This window comes from Haliaeetus albicilla, chromosome 15, assembly GCF_947461875.1.
Source record: "Haliaeetus albicilla chromosome 15, bHalAlb1.1, whole genome shotgun sequence".
NCBI classification, from domain to species: domain Eukaryota; kingdom Metazoa; phylum Chordata; class Aves; order Accipitriformes; family Accipitridae; genus Haliaeetus; species Haliaeetus albicilla.
In genome coordinates, this window is record NC_091497.1 from 20214078 (window position 1) to 20226489 (window position 12412).

A 12412-nucleotide genomic window follows, 5' to 3' on the forward strand; every position below is an offset into this window, starting at 1 on the left:
AGAAACAAGACATCTTGTCATAATGCCAGAAACACCTACAGATACAGTACAATTTGTGACAGAACTTACTTTCTGCTGTCTGTAATATTATCTCATCAAGCTCTTTTTCAAGTTTTTCGTAAGTATCTAGCCTTGCTTGAAACTCAGAATTCTGTGTTTGAAGTTCAATAATGCGTGTTTCACTAGAAGACTGAAGACTATAAAATTCCTTAGTAAGTACCTGTGAGAATGAATAAAGGAAGGATCAGGGATTCAGCATTACAGCTATTTATGAAAGAGGCAAAATATAATACATGTATCATACTTAGCAGTATGACACTAAATATTTGATGTAACTTTTGCACAGGAAAGATTAAAACACTTTAAAAATCAGTTATTTTTTTCAACTATATTATCTTGCACAGATTACACTCTCAGGTCGTATAACTTATGCCTATCTCCTAAGGCTTTAGTAATTCTAAGAATCTCTCTGAAAAAGCTACAAGAATTTTAAAGGAGAATTAGGAAAAGCAAGGTAACAGCTTAGAAAAATTAATACACAGCAGTCAAAACAATGTAAATGCATTTATTTTCATTGCTTTAACTGGATTCAGATTTCAATCATCAATTTAAAAGAATAAGGTTCCTTTACAGAATGGTAAATGCACAGATATCAAAATTTAGTATTTAAGATATACCAGATTCTTATTATTTCCTTATTACTGAAAGGTAATATGCCATTAATGTTCAGGACTAATGTAAATACTTAATCCACTGACCTTTAAACAAAAAAAGCACATATTCAAAAGTAGAAGTTATGAGGGTCCGTATAAGAACTAAAGCTTGATATAGTGCTTGCAAATAGAAAACAACATTGACAACATAAACATTATAAAACCAACTGGAATAAGAAAATTCTTGGTAAGTATAGTAGTAACTAAAATAGTTACTTTAGTAATACTAAAGTAGTACTCTAGCTAAGTTTAATACTAACTTCCCAAATAAAAATCCCAAACATTCAAGTTGACAACGGAATATAGGTCTTGAGATACAGAAATGTATGCACAGTGTATACAGCAGTAATACCAGATTCACTGTCAAAAACACTAAAGAATGCACAATGCTTAGAGAAACAAGCCACTCAAAGATTGGTTTAGTGTCACAGAAGAATAAATGTAGAGTTTAAAATTTGGCAACATATAAACCATCTGTTTCCTAGTTTTAGCATGCATAAGAAAAGAAACTACTCTATGCTGAAATCCAAATAAAAACAAGAGTTCATTCACAAAGCAGCTGCAGCTGAGCCACAAAATACTAGTGACTACATTATTAAATAAGATCAACGTCCTATAAGAAGGGTAAGAAAAAACCCTTAATACATTGATACTATATATAAGAAAGGAAATTAAAAAATCAAGAATTCAATCAAAAGGAGCAAAAGTAAAAGCATCAGACATCAAATATTTAAATTCTGCAAGAACAGTTCTTAAGAGCATTGGTTTCAAAGCATCTCTCTAAAGAGAAAAGGAAGTGCCAAAAGTGTTAGTAGAATTGAATGCCAAATATTCAAGATGTTATCAGATCAAATAAATATCCACAAAGAAAATGGAAATATAACTCAAATTTAACTATCTTCTCAAAGTTTAGACATGTCTGTGCAACTAAAAATCTGTTTAGCAACCTCAAAGTCTAGCAAAACTGGCACTCCCAGTACTCGTGACCACAACCAACCTCATCAGCCAGGATCTGAATGTCCCAATACAGACAAAACAAGAAATTACATTTTATCTAAAACGCTCTGTTTCCACAGTATAGTTCCTTTTCGTAAACACCCTAGGCAGGTTCAGCACTAGGAACGCAGGGACTTGAAGAACAGCATCCTTCTGCAAAAAAAGAAGGCTGCTATAGCTGGCACTTGGAAAAAAGGTTTTTATTCTGTCCTGTCCAGTTTGTATACTGATGTTTGTTTTACATACACTACGAATCTCATTTAAATCTCACAAATTGGACTCACTGATATGAATTCGGGACTAACTTTGCACAGATGAAGAATTTTTATTTTAAAGTTAAGTTTGCTCTGCTAAATACTGGACACCTTTCCACTACTAAAACAGGTGAACAGCATATGACACATTTTTGAAAGTACATGTTTGAAAGGTAATCAGTTCTAAGCTTGTAGAGATAAACAGGTCCAAGCTATTTAACTCTACGTAAGTAGCCGCATTGGGTGCAGGTGCCCAGGCGCTGGCGGCAGGGGCGCTGCCCCGTGCCGGACACAGCCGGTTCCAGCCGGTTCCAGCCGGCTCCAACCCGCCCACCCCAGGGCACCCCTCAGCCCCACAGACAAGGTGGTAGCACCTCAAGGAAAACGTATTTAAGAAAGGACAAAAATGGCGCATGGCAGTGAGGAGTGAGGGGAAAAAAGCGTGAGAAACAGCCTTGGTGTAGACACGCAGGTCAGTGCAGAAGGAGGGGAGAAGGTGCTCCAAGCGCCCAAGCAGAGATTCCATTGCAGCCCATGGAGAAGACCATGGTGAAGCAGGTTGTCCTCCTGCAGACCATCAAAGACCACTCCAGAGCAGGTATCCACACTGCAGCCCATAGAGGCCCCTCTGCTGGAGCAGGTGGACATGCCCTGAAGGAACTGCAACCCGTGGAGAGCCCAAGCAGGAACAGATTTTCTCCTGAAGGAAGCTGCAGCCCATGGAGGACCCGCACTGGAGCAGGGGAAAAGTGTGAGGAGGAAGGAGCGGCAGAGAGGAGGTGTTACAGACTGACCCCAACCCCCATTCCCCATCCCTCCCTGCGCTGCTCTGGGAGGGAGATGTAGAGGAGTCAGAAATGAAGGAAGGAAGTTAAACCCAGAAGAGAAGGGGCTGGGAAAAGATGTTTTAGTTTTTGTCTTTGTTTTTCACCATCCAAATCTATTTCAATCGGTAATAAGTGAAATTAATTCTCCCCAGGTCAAGGCTGTTTTGCCCTTGATGGTAATTAGTAAGTGATCTCCCTATCTTTATATCAACCCCAAAAATAAGCTTTTTCAGCTTATTTAGCCCCCTGTCCTCTTGAGGAGGGGGAATGAGAGAGTGGCTGGGTGGGTGTCTGGCAGCCGGCCAAGGTCAACCCACCACAACAGGATTAGCAATGTTAGGTCTTTTCAATGCTGTATACACCACGCTCTCCTTGACTTCTTTAGCTGTAAAAATTTGTCCCAGAATTGTGTATCAATAAAATGCATTTTTACTATGTAACAATGCTATTACAAATACTACTTTTTAATATTGATACTGAATTCACTATAACTGTTCTGGTATAACTGTTTTCTTTCTCTACAATAATCACATAGACTGACACAAGCAGCTTTGTGATGCAAGCATATATATATCTCACGTGAATGAGGTACTGTCTTCAACATCTGTCTATAAGAGATTGTTTTGCCTTCTTCCTCTCTCAAGTTTTTTTTCCATTGAACTGGTCAAACTTAATAAGCTTTGTCATTAGATTCTGCTTCAGCAAAATTTGGTGGAGATACTAACTCAGCCATGTATGTTCTTCGCTACTTTTTCCCCAAGCTTTTCCATCTTCCATTCTAATTGAAAACAACTCTGTAATACCCTGTAACGTGTCTCTTCGTATAACATACCTCCAGCTTTCTCTGATATTTCTCACATTCCATTTGGCATTGTGAAAGATTTTTAGCTGTTTCTTGTTGCATGAGTTGAACATGTTCACTTTCGAAGGACTTTAACTTAGTTTGGTGAAGAAGTTCAGCTACTTTGCTTTCTGTGCCAAGCTGCATTTGTCTATATCTAAAAGAAAAAAAAAAAGAAAAAAGTTTTGATGATTCAAAAATAAGCAAACTTAGAATACATGCTAGTTCTGTTCATTACAGGTATAAATTTCAGGAATTAATACAGTATTTCTAAGAGTTTACTAAGTATTAGTATGGTTATGTATGTAACTATTGCAACCTGTATTTGAAACACCATAAGGAAAATTCAATACTATAATGACAACAAAACACAGCACATAGAAAACTCAGTCCATGGCTTTTCTGAACATGTGGTTAATGCACAATCAAATGACAATGACCTTACAGTATACTCTACTTTTTAAAAATGTCTGATCAATGTGAATCTCTTTCTCAGTACACAAACGTATGCACTGAAGCCTTTTCATGGGAGAGATACTAAGGAGATATTGTCTCCTGTCTTCACCACTATGTTACAGGCGATAGGGAGAAGTGGTATTAGACATCAGTGGCGCATCCCTTGGGATAACCCTTTGAGATATCATAGATATGGGCTACACTGCTTTTTCCCATATCCAAAGACATGAAGAAATGTCAGACCACAATGGTGTATTAATTTCCAGTCATTCAGAACCACAGGTCCTTCTCAAAAAGCAGAAATGAAGTATACTTTTGAGAATATCACTATACAGTAATTATAGGTGACAGATAAATAATATTCCACTTAAAAGTGCACTTAATTCATTCTACTCATTGTACTTGACAGGCAATCTCAAAAAAGAAGGGTAAAAAAGTTTGCTGATAGAATACTGAATTACTGGACTGTAGAAAGTGAGGGTGATGTGAAGAACAGCAGAAAACCTTATGAAACTTAGCATTAAATGACATATGAAATTCAAAGGAGGTTGTAAAAGTGATCCTAACCATATACACAAAATGAACTCCTAGCTGACTGTTTTCATTCACGAGTGAGATCTTGGGGTTATACTAGATAAATCCATGAAAACTTTGGCTCACTTTTAAATGATGGTCAAAACCAACATTTTGGGAATTACTGTGAAAGCAATAGAGAGAATACAGAAATCACCACGTCACTTTACAATTCCATGCTGTTGCCTGCATACTGAATGCTGACTACCATTCTAGTACCTCACCTCACAAGGTATGTAACAGAACTGGTAAAGCATCAGAGAAAGGTAATTAAGGATTACCTTTGACAACCAGCAACATCATGCACTTACACAGTTGCACTGTGTGGAAGAAATTACTTAAGCTAGGAGTCTACAACTTGGAAAAGAGATGGTGTAAGGAAAAGAAATAAGAGAGGCTTGTAACATCATAAGTGGCATGGAGAATGAGAATAGGAATCAACTGTATTTTCCAGCAGACGAATGAGAAGGCATCTATAAAGCTAGCAGATGCAGAATGAAAACAAATAGAAGTCATTCTTCACAAACAAAACCTGTGAAATTCTTTACCATAAGATGCTGTGGATGCTAAAAATTAACACTCAAGAGGATACTGAACAAACTTGCAGCAGAGAAATCCTTTGAAAACTATTAAATGAAAGATGGTTCTTCTCACACAGAAGTCACTTAACAAATTGTTAGAATGCCAGCTAAACCTTTACTCTAACCCAGCACGGCTGTAATGTTAGCTGTCATTTGTCAAATAGCAGTTGCAACACAATTCCATCCTATTTAGCACCTGATCTTTAGGTGGGATTGAGAGGGTTTAACAAAAGGAAGGGGATTACTTCAAATATTTTCCCTGAGGATTTCAGATGTGGAAATGTTTCTAAGGCACAAAGAGGAAGCAATTTTCACTGTAATTAACTTGGAACAGAACAAACAGGTGTCATTATGAAGCCCTTTATAATCACTCTGTAGACATCCGTGTATGAGTAAACAGTCCAATGCATGAATGAGATTGTTCCTACAGAAGCTGCATGAGCAGAGTCTGGAAGTTCGGCCTACCAAGCTCATGAAAAGGTCACTCTTTTGAAAACAATTTTCTTATGCTTGTTCTCAGAGTTACTGCACTCAAACTGCTAAACGCCAATTATCTAGCTGGTTATCGACTACTGCTGTCAAATTTGCTTGAGGATGCTTTTCAAGTGCTGATGCTTTAAGCATTTCATCACTTCTCCCTGACTGTATGCTCCCATTTCCATTTTACCACACAAAATGTTTCAGTACTCTTACATTCTCCACACTTTGTACATGATCAGCTGCAGACATGACGCTAAACCTGTTCTCCTATATACATGGTTTACAATCCTGGGTAGACTGTTTTGTTCCAAAATAAGTAAGTCTTCACAAAGATACATGTCACCCAGCCAACTGATATGCAATGCAACAGACAAATGAAATTTATCTACAAGTCATATTTATTGACTTTCAACAACAAATTCATATCTTCTGCCTGTATACAAATTAAATAGCAATGCCTTCCTGTACACAGCTTCAGACCTTAAATTAGTCTGAGGTTCAATGATCTGTTCTGTACAGAGCTTATACACTGGAAACGTGCATAAACATAGGCTATGCATTCTTCTCTATACCTACTTTCTATACTTTACAGAGAAGCTTGTAGCTCACTGATGATTTTGTAAGTCTACTCAATCAGCTGGGTGCTTCCAGAGCATGCTTATCAACCCAGTCATGAACAGTAACTTCAGAAAAAATTTTTGTACTTTGTTTTGGAAATTTGAAGTAGCTTACATGTGCATGATCTGTTTTGTTCTGGTAAGGTTATGAAGGGTCAGTTTTCTTTTGACCTTACTACACTGTTGAGCTCACTAGTAACTCCTCCACTGTAGCACCAGAGGTTTTTTGTCATATTTGCTTTTACTTGGCCAAATAGTACCTCTGGTTTCTTGGCTACTATTTCAGCACAAGTATGTGTGCATGTGTGTATACAGTCATGTAACACAATGTCAAAATACATTCCTTAATCTGCCCAGATGGTCTCTAAGGGAAAACAAAAGAAAACAAAACCAGCCTATGCTTTAATACTATTATGGAGAAAAATAGTGGAATGCAGGTGTGCAGGATTTTTCTCCATCAAGAAATTTTAGCAAACTTGATATAGTGAAAGAATAGAGGTTTTTGTCTCACAGAAGAATGAGGGTTGGGAATGAAAGGGAAATTACAGATTGAGCTAATGAAAAAAAATGAAAAATCCCCACATGTAAGAATCATCTGGAATGAGGTCTCAAGTTCATTACGTCTCTGTGCCATTAGGATGACCGGTCAATGATGCCTGAAGTTTGCTAAAGCAGAGTGACACAATGGTTATCAAAAAGGTTATTTCTAGAGTAAAGTAGAAGAGAGAATATTCAGAGAGGGACTTAAACTCTGGTTTGTAAGGATGGTTTTAAGATTTTTCAATCAGAGGAGTCTGTTTTTGCAAATGGTGGATAATGATATAGTAACTTTTCAAAATACACATACAATGAGAGTAAAGTGAAAGATTTCATGGTAAAATCATGTAGTCTGTACACTGAAGAAAGTATGGCAGCCAACTGTTTTTTGAATGGAGGAACAACAAAACACATCCAACACAGCCTAATCTAATATTCAGAGATTTCTATCATATATGTGTGTAAAGTGAGATTCACTTAACATTTCCAACTTCTTACAAGCATTCCATAAGTACTGAGATAGCAACTCTAATGTGTTTTTACCTAACAGAAACAGACTCTTTTTTACCATTGTCTATCCCATTAACAAAACCCGAGATGTACAGCAGTACTCCTCAAAAGTGTAATTGAACAATGAAGTACATTAGAAGACAATAAATTTGTAAAATTAAGCATTCAAGAAGCAGCAAATAGTAGTATTAAGCTTGTTAATAGGAAAGAATGCCAAGCAAGTAAATACAAATAATACATCCTCCAAAGGAAGTCCTGCCAAAATCATACAAAATACCAACCCTTTCTAATTCTGCAAACTTGATTATACCAACCTAAAGCTCTTTAGGATATATTTTAGACATTATTTTCCAAGTTTAAAAATGGAAAAAAACCCTGCAAGTTGTGAAATCATCCTGATTCCACAGATGGGTTAGTTCCAGATCTAAGATCGTCAGAGTAATTACAATATACTCTCCTATTTGTACAATGTCTGTGCTTTGGTTCAGTGCCAAATTTGCAGAGAAACCTAAATGCTACAGACATTTCCTCCTTAACCCGTCCTATCACAAACCTTCCACTTGCAGCCTCAACATGTCCTCTAATGTTCCTGCCCTCCTCCCTCTCTGTCCACATTTCTCCTAATTTCCAGTTCTATTTTCATTCTTTCTACTCGGGGCATGCATCTGTTTTTCTTCTCACCCATGTTCCTAGCCTATTCAGCTTCCATTGCTATCTTATAGCCCTACTCTCCATCTGCTGGTTTTCTTTCTCTCTATTCCTACATCACCCTCATAGTCTGGCTTCCTTCATCAAATCCTACCCATACTTCTTTCAATATGAGGTTCAAATCCCAGTTTAACTTCCTCACCTTTTGCAACTGAGTCTGGCTGTTAAGGCCTCCTCACTGCCAAAGAGCCCAAAGCTAAGTATAAAAGTACAGAACAGAATTTTCCTTACTCTTCATTGTGCCACTTGGAGTCACCGAAGGAGTAACAGCAGTTTAGATAGGCCTAAATTAAATTCAGTCATGTTACAGACTGCACATACGCTGTCCATACATGTAGCAAACTGTGAGACTCCAGTTCAAACATGGGCATTCAAAGGATCTTGTTTTCACTGGTTGTCTTTTTGATCCTTGGTACTAAAAACTGGTTGGCTTGTTTCTGAGGAATCAAAAATTTCCCATGAATTGAGTACACACACTACCCACTAAGTAACTGAAAACGTAGGAACTCTGATCCTTAGTTTCAAATGCTTTCATTGCTCAGCTTCTGAAGCACTGAATATAAGTCTGATGCATCGTGTATCTGGCCGGTTTCATAAACTGAAAGTCTGTTCTAATATTTACTACAGAATGGGTAAGAAAACTGTCATTCTTCATTTAAACACATGTATTTTATGGAGATTGTTACACTAACTTTACAGGCATTTTCAGTCTTTTGTACCATTTATTGCTTCATTAACATCTATCAAATATGTTAAATTATTTCTAATCTGGACTAAAATAACAATGCACTTAGTAACAACAATTTAAATACCTCCAACAAAAGCAAAAAAGCTCTGAGTATAATGATTAAACAGAGGATGAAGCATGCCATCTACAAATTGTTTAAACAATGAAAAATGTGTATGCTGAAATAGTTTTCACTTAAAATTTGTTTTCCCCAAATAACATGCTGAGAATTTTTTCAGCACAGTATTCCTGTTTTAGATTGTTATTAAAAAAAATCCAGAAACATATAGCTTAAATGCTAAAGGGTAAACATGATTTAACATGCAAGTTCTTGCCAGATGTTACATTTGCTTCGTATCAAGTAATTAAACATACAGTACTTTTGCATGTGGTTTAGCAAAATCTGTTTGAGAGAGAAAGCTTAGAAGCTTTGTTTAAAGCTGCTCGCTTCAAAGCAGATTTTTGTGTTTTGCAGCATTCTAAGCATTTGTTATGTATTGGCCTCTGATCCTCATTCTGTTGAAACAACTTCCTTGGAGGCAACACTTCCACATACTATTTTGCAGTTTGTAGGAAGTGCTAGTTCCAAACAACTAGATTCAGCAAGATAAACAGCTGTTTTACACTAACTGTAGTTTCAGGACACCTAAACCCCAAATTACCTATGCATCAAGTGGAGTTCTTCAGTATGTAGAATGCATATATTATTTTTACCCTAACTAGACTAATGCCCAGTGTATACTAGATTGGACAGTCTTCCCTGCAGTGTCCAATGAGAACGTGCATACTTCACATATATTCTTGTACCTTACGCCAGAGGAAGAAACAGGTTAGCTGCTGCACAGATCTCGCTAATCTGTAACACAACTGGTAAAGAGCAAAGTTAAAGGTGGGGTTGTAGAATATACATATAAAAGGCACATCTTGATGAATTACTATAAAGGTAGCTGCTTATCTTTGTGTTTATTCCACTAGGACAGCTACAGTGACCTAATTACCACAATGAGTGTTCCATCCCTTTTAAGAATTGGGAGAATGAACATTACAAAAGATGAGTCTGCTTTAGATACATATGCTAAAACATGCTGACTGGCAGGGACTGAAATCCATCTTTGTTTCCTTGTCTCTGGACTATGCAATTGTGCTTCCTTTTGACTCTGACACTGTGAAACTTAAGATTTGCTCCTGCACCGAGATACAGCTTCAATAGTAATGGCAGAGACTGCTTCAGCCTAGCCTAGCCTGTGCTTGGGAGTTGTATTTCAGTCATGAGAACTTCATAATAAACCTTCACTAGGGAGTTTTCTCCCAGTCCTGGAGCTCTGATGGACGTTGAATCCAGTCCTCCACTCCCTGAAAGTGCGTGCTTACTTTTGGGCTACCGTAAAAAAGATGAGCAACTCCTGTCATGCTTTTATTAAAAATGAAACAGGATGTGGTTGCTACTCTGTGTTAATTCAATGCTGCTGATGCATGCTTAGCTTGCTCAGAGTCACTCACCTAGACTGTTATTACTTGGTTTAAGTAATCAGCAGCTTGATTGAGTTAACTCTTTTGTTATTTGATTCAATGAAATAAACACAAAATCTATTCAAATAACAACTTTATCAGTATAGAGATATTAATAACAGCATTCTTAACAAAAAGAAAGGATCTGAAGAAACCAATAAGCATATAATAAGGAATGGGATATAATTTCACCGTTTTGTCCTCAAAAAAGCTTTTTTAGATACATAAATAGGAGAACAGAGTCACCCTGGTAATTTTTAGAAGTCTAATGGTAGTTGCTTTTCTCTTTGCCTATATATCTTAGTCAAGATGTATATCCTTGTGTTCTCATTTATGTTTCTGGGGATGATGAATTCTAAATCTATGAAAAACTGTACAAACATGAAACAGAAATCGTCAGTATACAGGGTTAGTCAGAGAATACCTACCCGATCAGTTATTTCAGGAGACGTAGGCACAGCGATATCTAGTTTCTGAATCCAAGAATGAAAATTATTGCCTCACAAGATACCTTGAATAAAACTTCAAAATAACACAAAAGACAGAGAAAAGATTCCTCTTTTTCAAACAGGAAGGCTATTAAATGAGTTTTCTGAAGCCTAGTGAGAAGATACCAAAGGAAATAGCTTCATAGAATTCTCCTAAGTACCGGACAACAATCTAAAGGCAAACATAGCCAAGCTAAAGGATGCAGACACCAGCAGCTCTACCTCAAGCCAAAAGCAGTCAGAAGAAGCTGAACAGTTCTGTTGTTTCTGGCACAGCCTCAATACACTGCACGAAGCTATCTTTTGCATCTGTGTGCACTAGCACATAAAATGGCAAAAGTCTTCCACCTTGAAAGTATGAGAAATATGCTGAACTGAGGTGGTGGAACGTAAATCTAGACAAGCAGCAGAATAAGCACAATTAGATTTCTCATTGCCTAAATGACATCTTTGCTCAAACAGATAAATACTTCGATTTTTTAAAAAATTCACTTTGAAGTGACAGATTGAAAAGGGTCCCTGCTCTGCAATATGGCTTTGCCTATTGTACGTATTTTAACCCAAGAGCAAAAACCCTGAAGCATATTTTTTAAAACCTCATTATGTCTTTAGTCACATTTTCTGCGAACGTTATTTTCTATTTGATTTCCTATGACATCCCAAACCATTAACTTTATTAAACCAGTAATTTTATTTCATGTTTCACTTCAGTCCTTGCAAAAATTGCCACGTTCACAAAGCTGAATTTTGTACTAAATCAACAAAAAGGCAAGGAATAGTAGAGAGACATATCCCCCAATAATGTATATTGATTAGTATAGATAATAATTAATTCGAATTGTAACTGTGAGAGGCTTTGACATGAGAAATATATAACAGACCTCAATGAAGAAAATGCCAGCAACTTCCTTGCTATAAAACACTAAAAAAAGCATCAATTTTTAATATTACTCTATACTAAATTTCAAATTTGTAACATACACTTAGAATTGTCTAGCTTAATCATTCTTTCCTGCTGTTCATAACTATTTTTTTTAAGCTACCATACAATTTCAATAATGATTCAACAACTTACCTCCTTAAATCAAGTATTAGCTTTTCAAGAAATATTGTTACTTCATGAAAATATTCTTTAATAGTAGTAGTATTTGTGTTTCTGGAATACTACTGAAACAAATTGCTATTGTAGCAGATGAAACATACCTGAACAGATTTGGGCAATATCAGAAGCCAGAGAAATTGTTCATTACATTTTTATTATTGCACTGCAAACACTGTTCTTCATTGTTCAAGTAAACTAAGAAATCGGAGTCAACAGTTACAGAAAGACTCTGAAATTGTTGCTTGAATTGTTTTTTCCTCTTGGATAAAACATACAAAAATATATCTTCTAAAACTCTCCACTCCCACTAGCCACAGAGGTTATTTTCTGTCAGATATTCAGCTAAATCAGTATAAATATTTTCAGGTCTTTCTTGTGATTCTGGATAGAGTGATTATTACTTGCTGGGGTAATTCAGTATTCAGGGAGTTTCCAGAGTGCCAATATGTGCATGTAGTTTTACTTTACATGGCTCAAATGCATTTTGATGTAG

The 12412-nt window shown here is 36.7% G+C and overlaps 1 protein-coding gene across 5 annotated transcripts in view; it reads right to left on the minus strand.

Moving 5' to 3' along the window:
* The window catches only part of PIBF1 (progesterone immunomodulatory binding factor 1), a 123620-nt gene that overhangs the window by 45396 nt on the left and 65812 nt on the right, over positions 1 to 12412 (minus strand). For all 5 annotated transcript variants that reach the window (XM_069802575.1, XM_069802574.1, XM_069802578.1 and 2 more), the window contains exons 11-12: positions 3623 to 3788; positions 70 to 220 (exon numbers count right to left, since the gene is read on the minus strand). In XM_069802575.1, coding sequence (XP_069658676.1) covers positions 70 to 220; positions 3623 to 3788 — 317 coding nt within the window. The remainder of the gene's footprint in view (positions 1 to 69; positions 221 to 3622; positions 3789 to 12412) is intronic.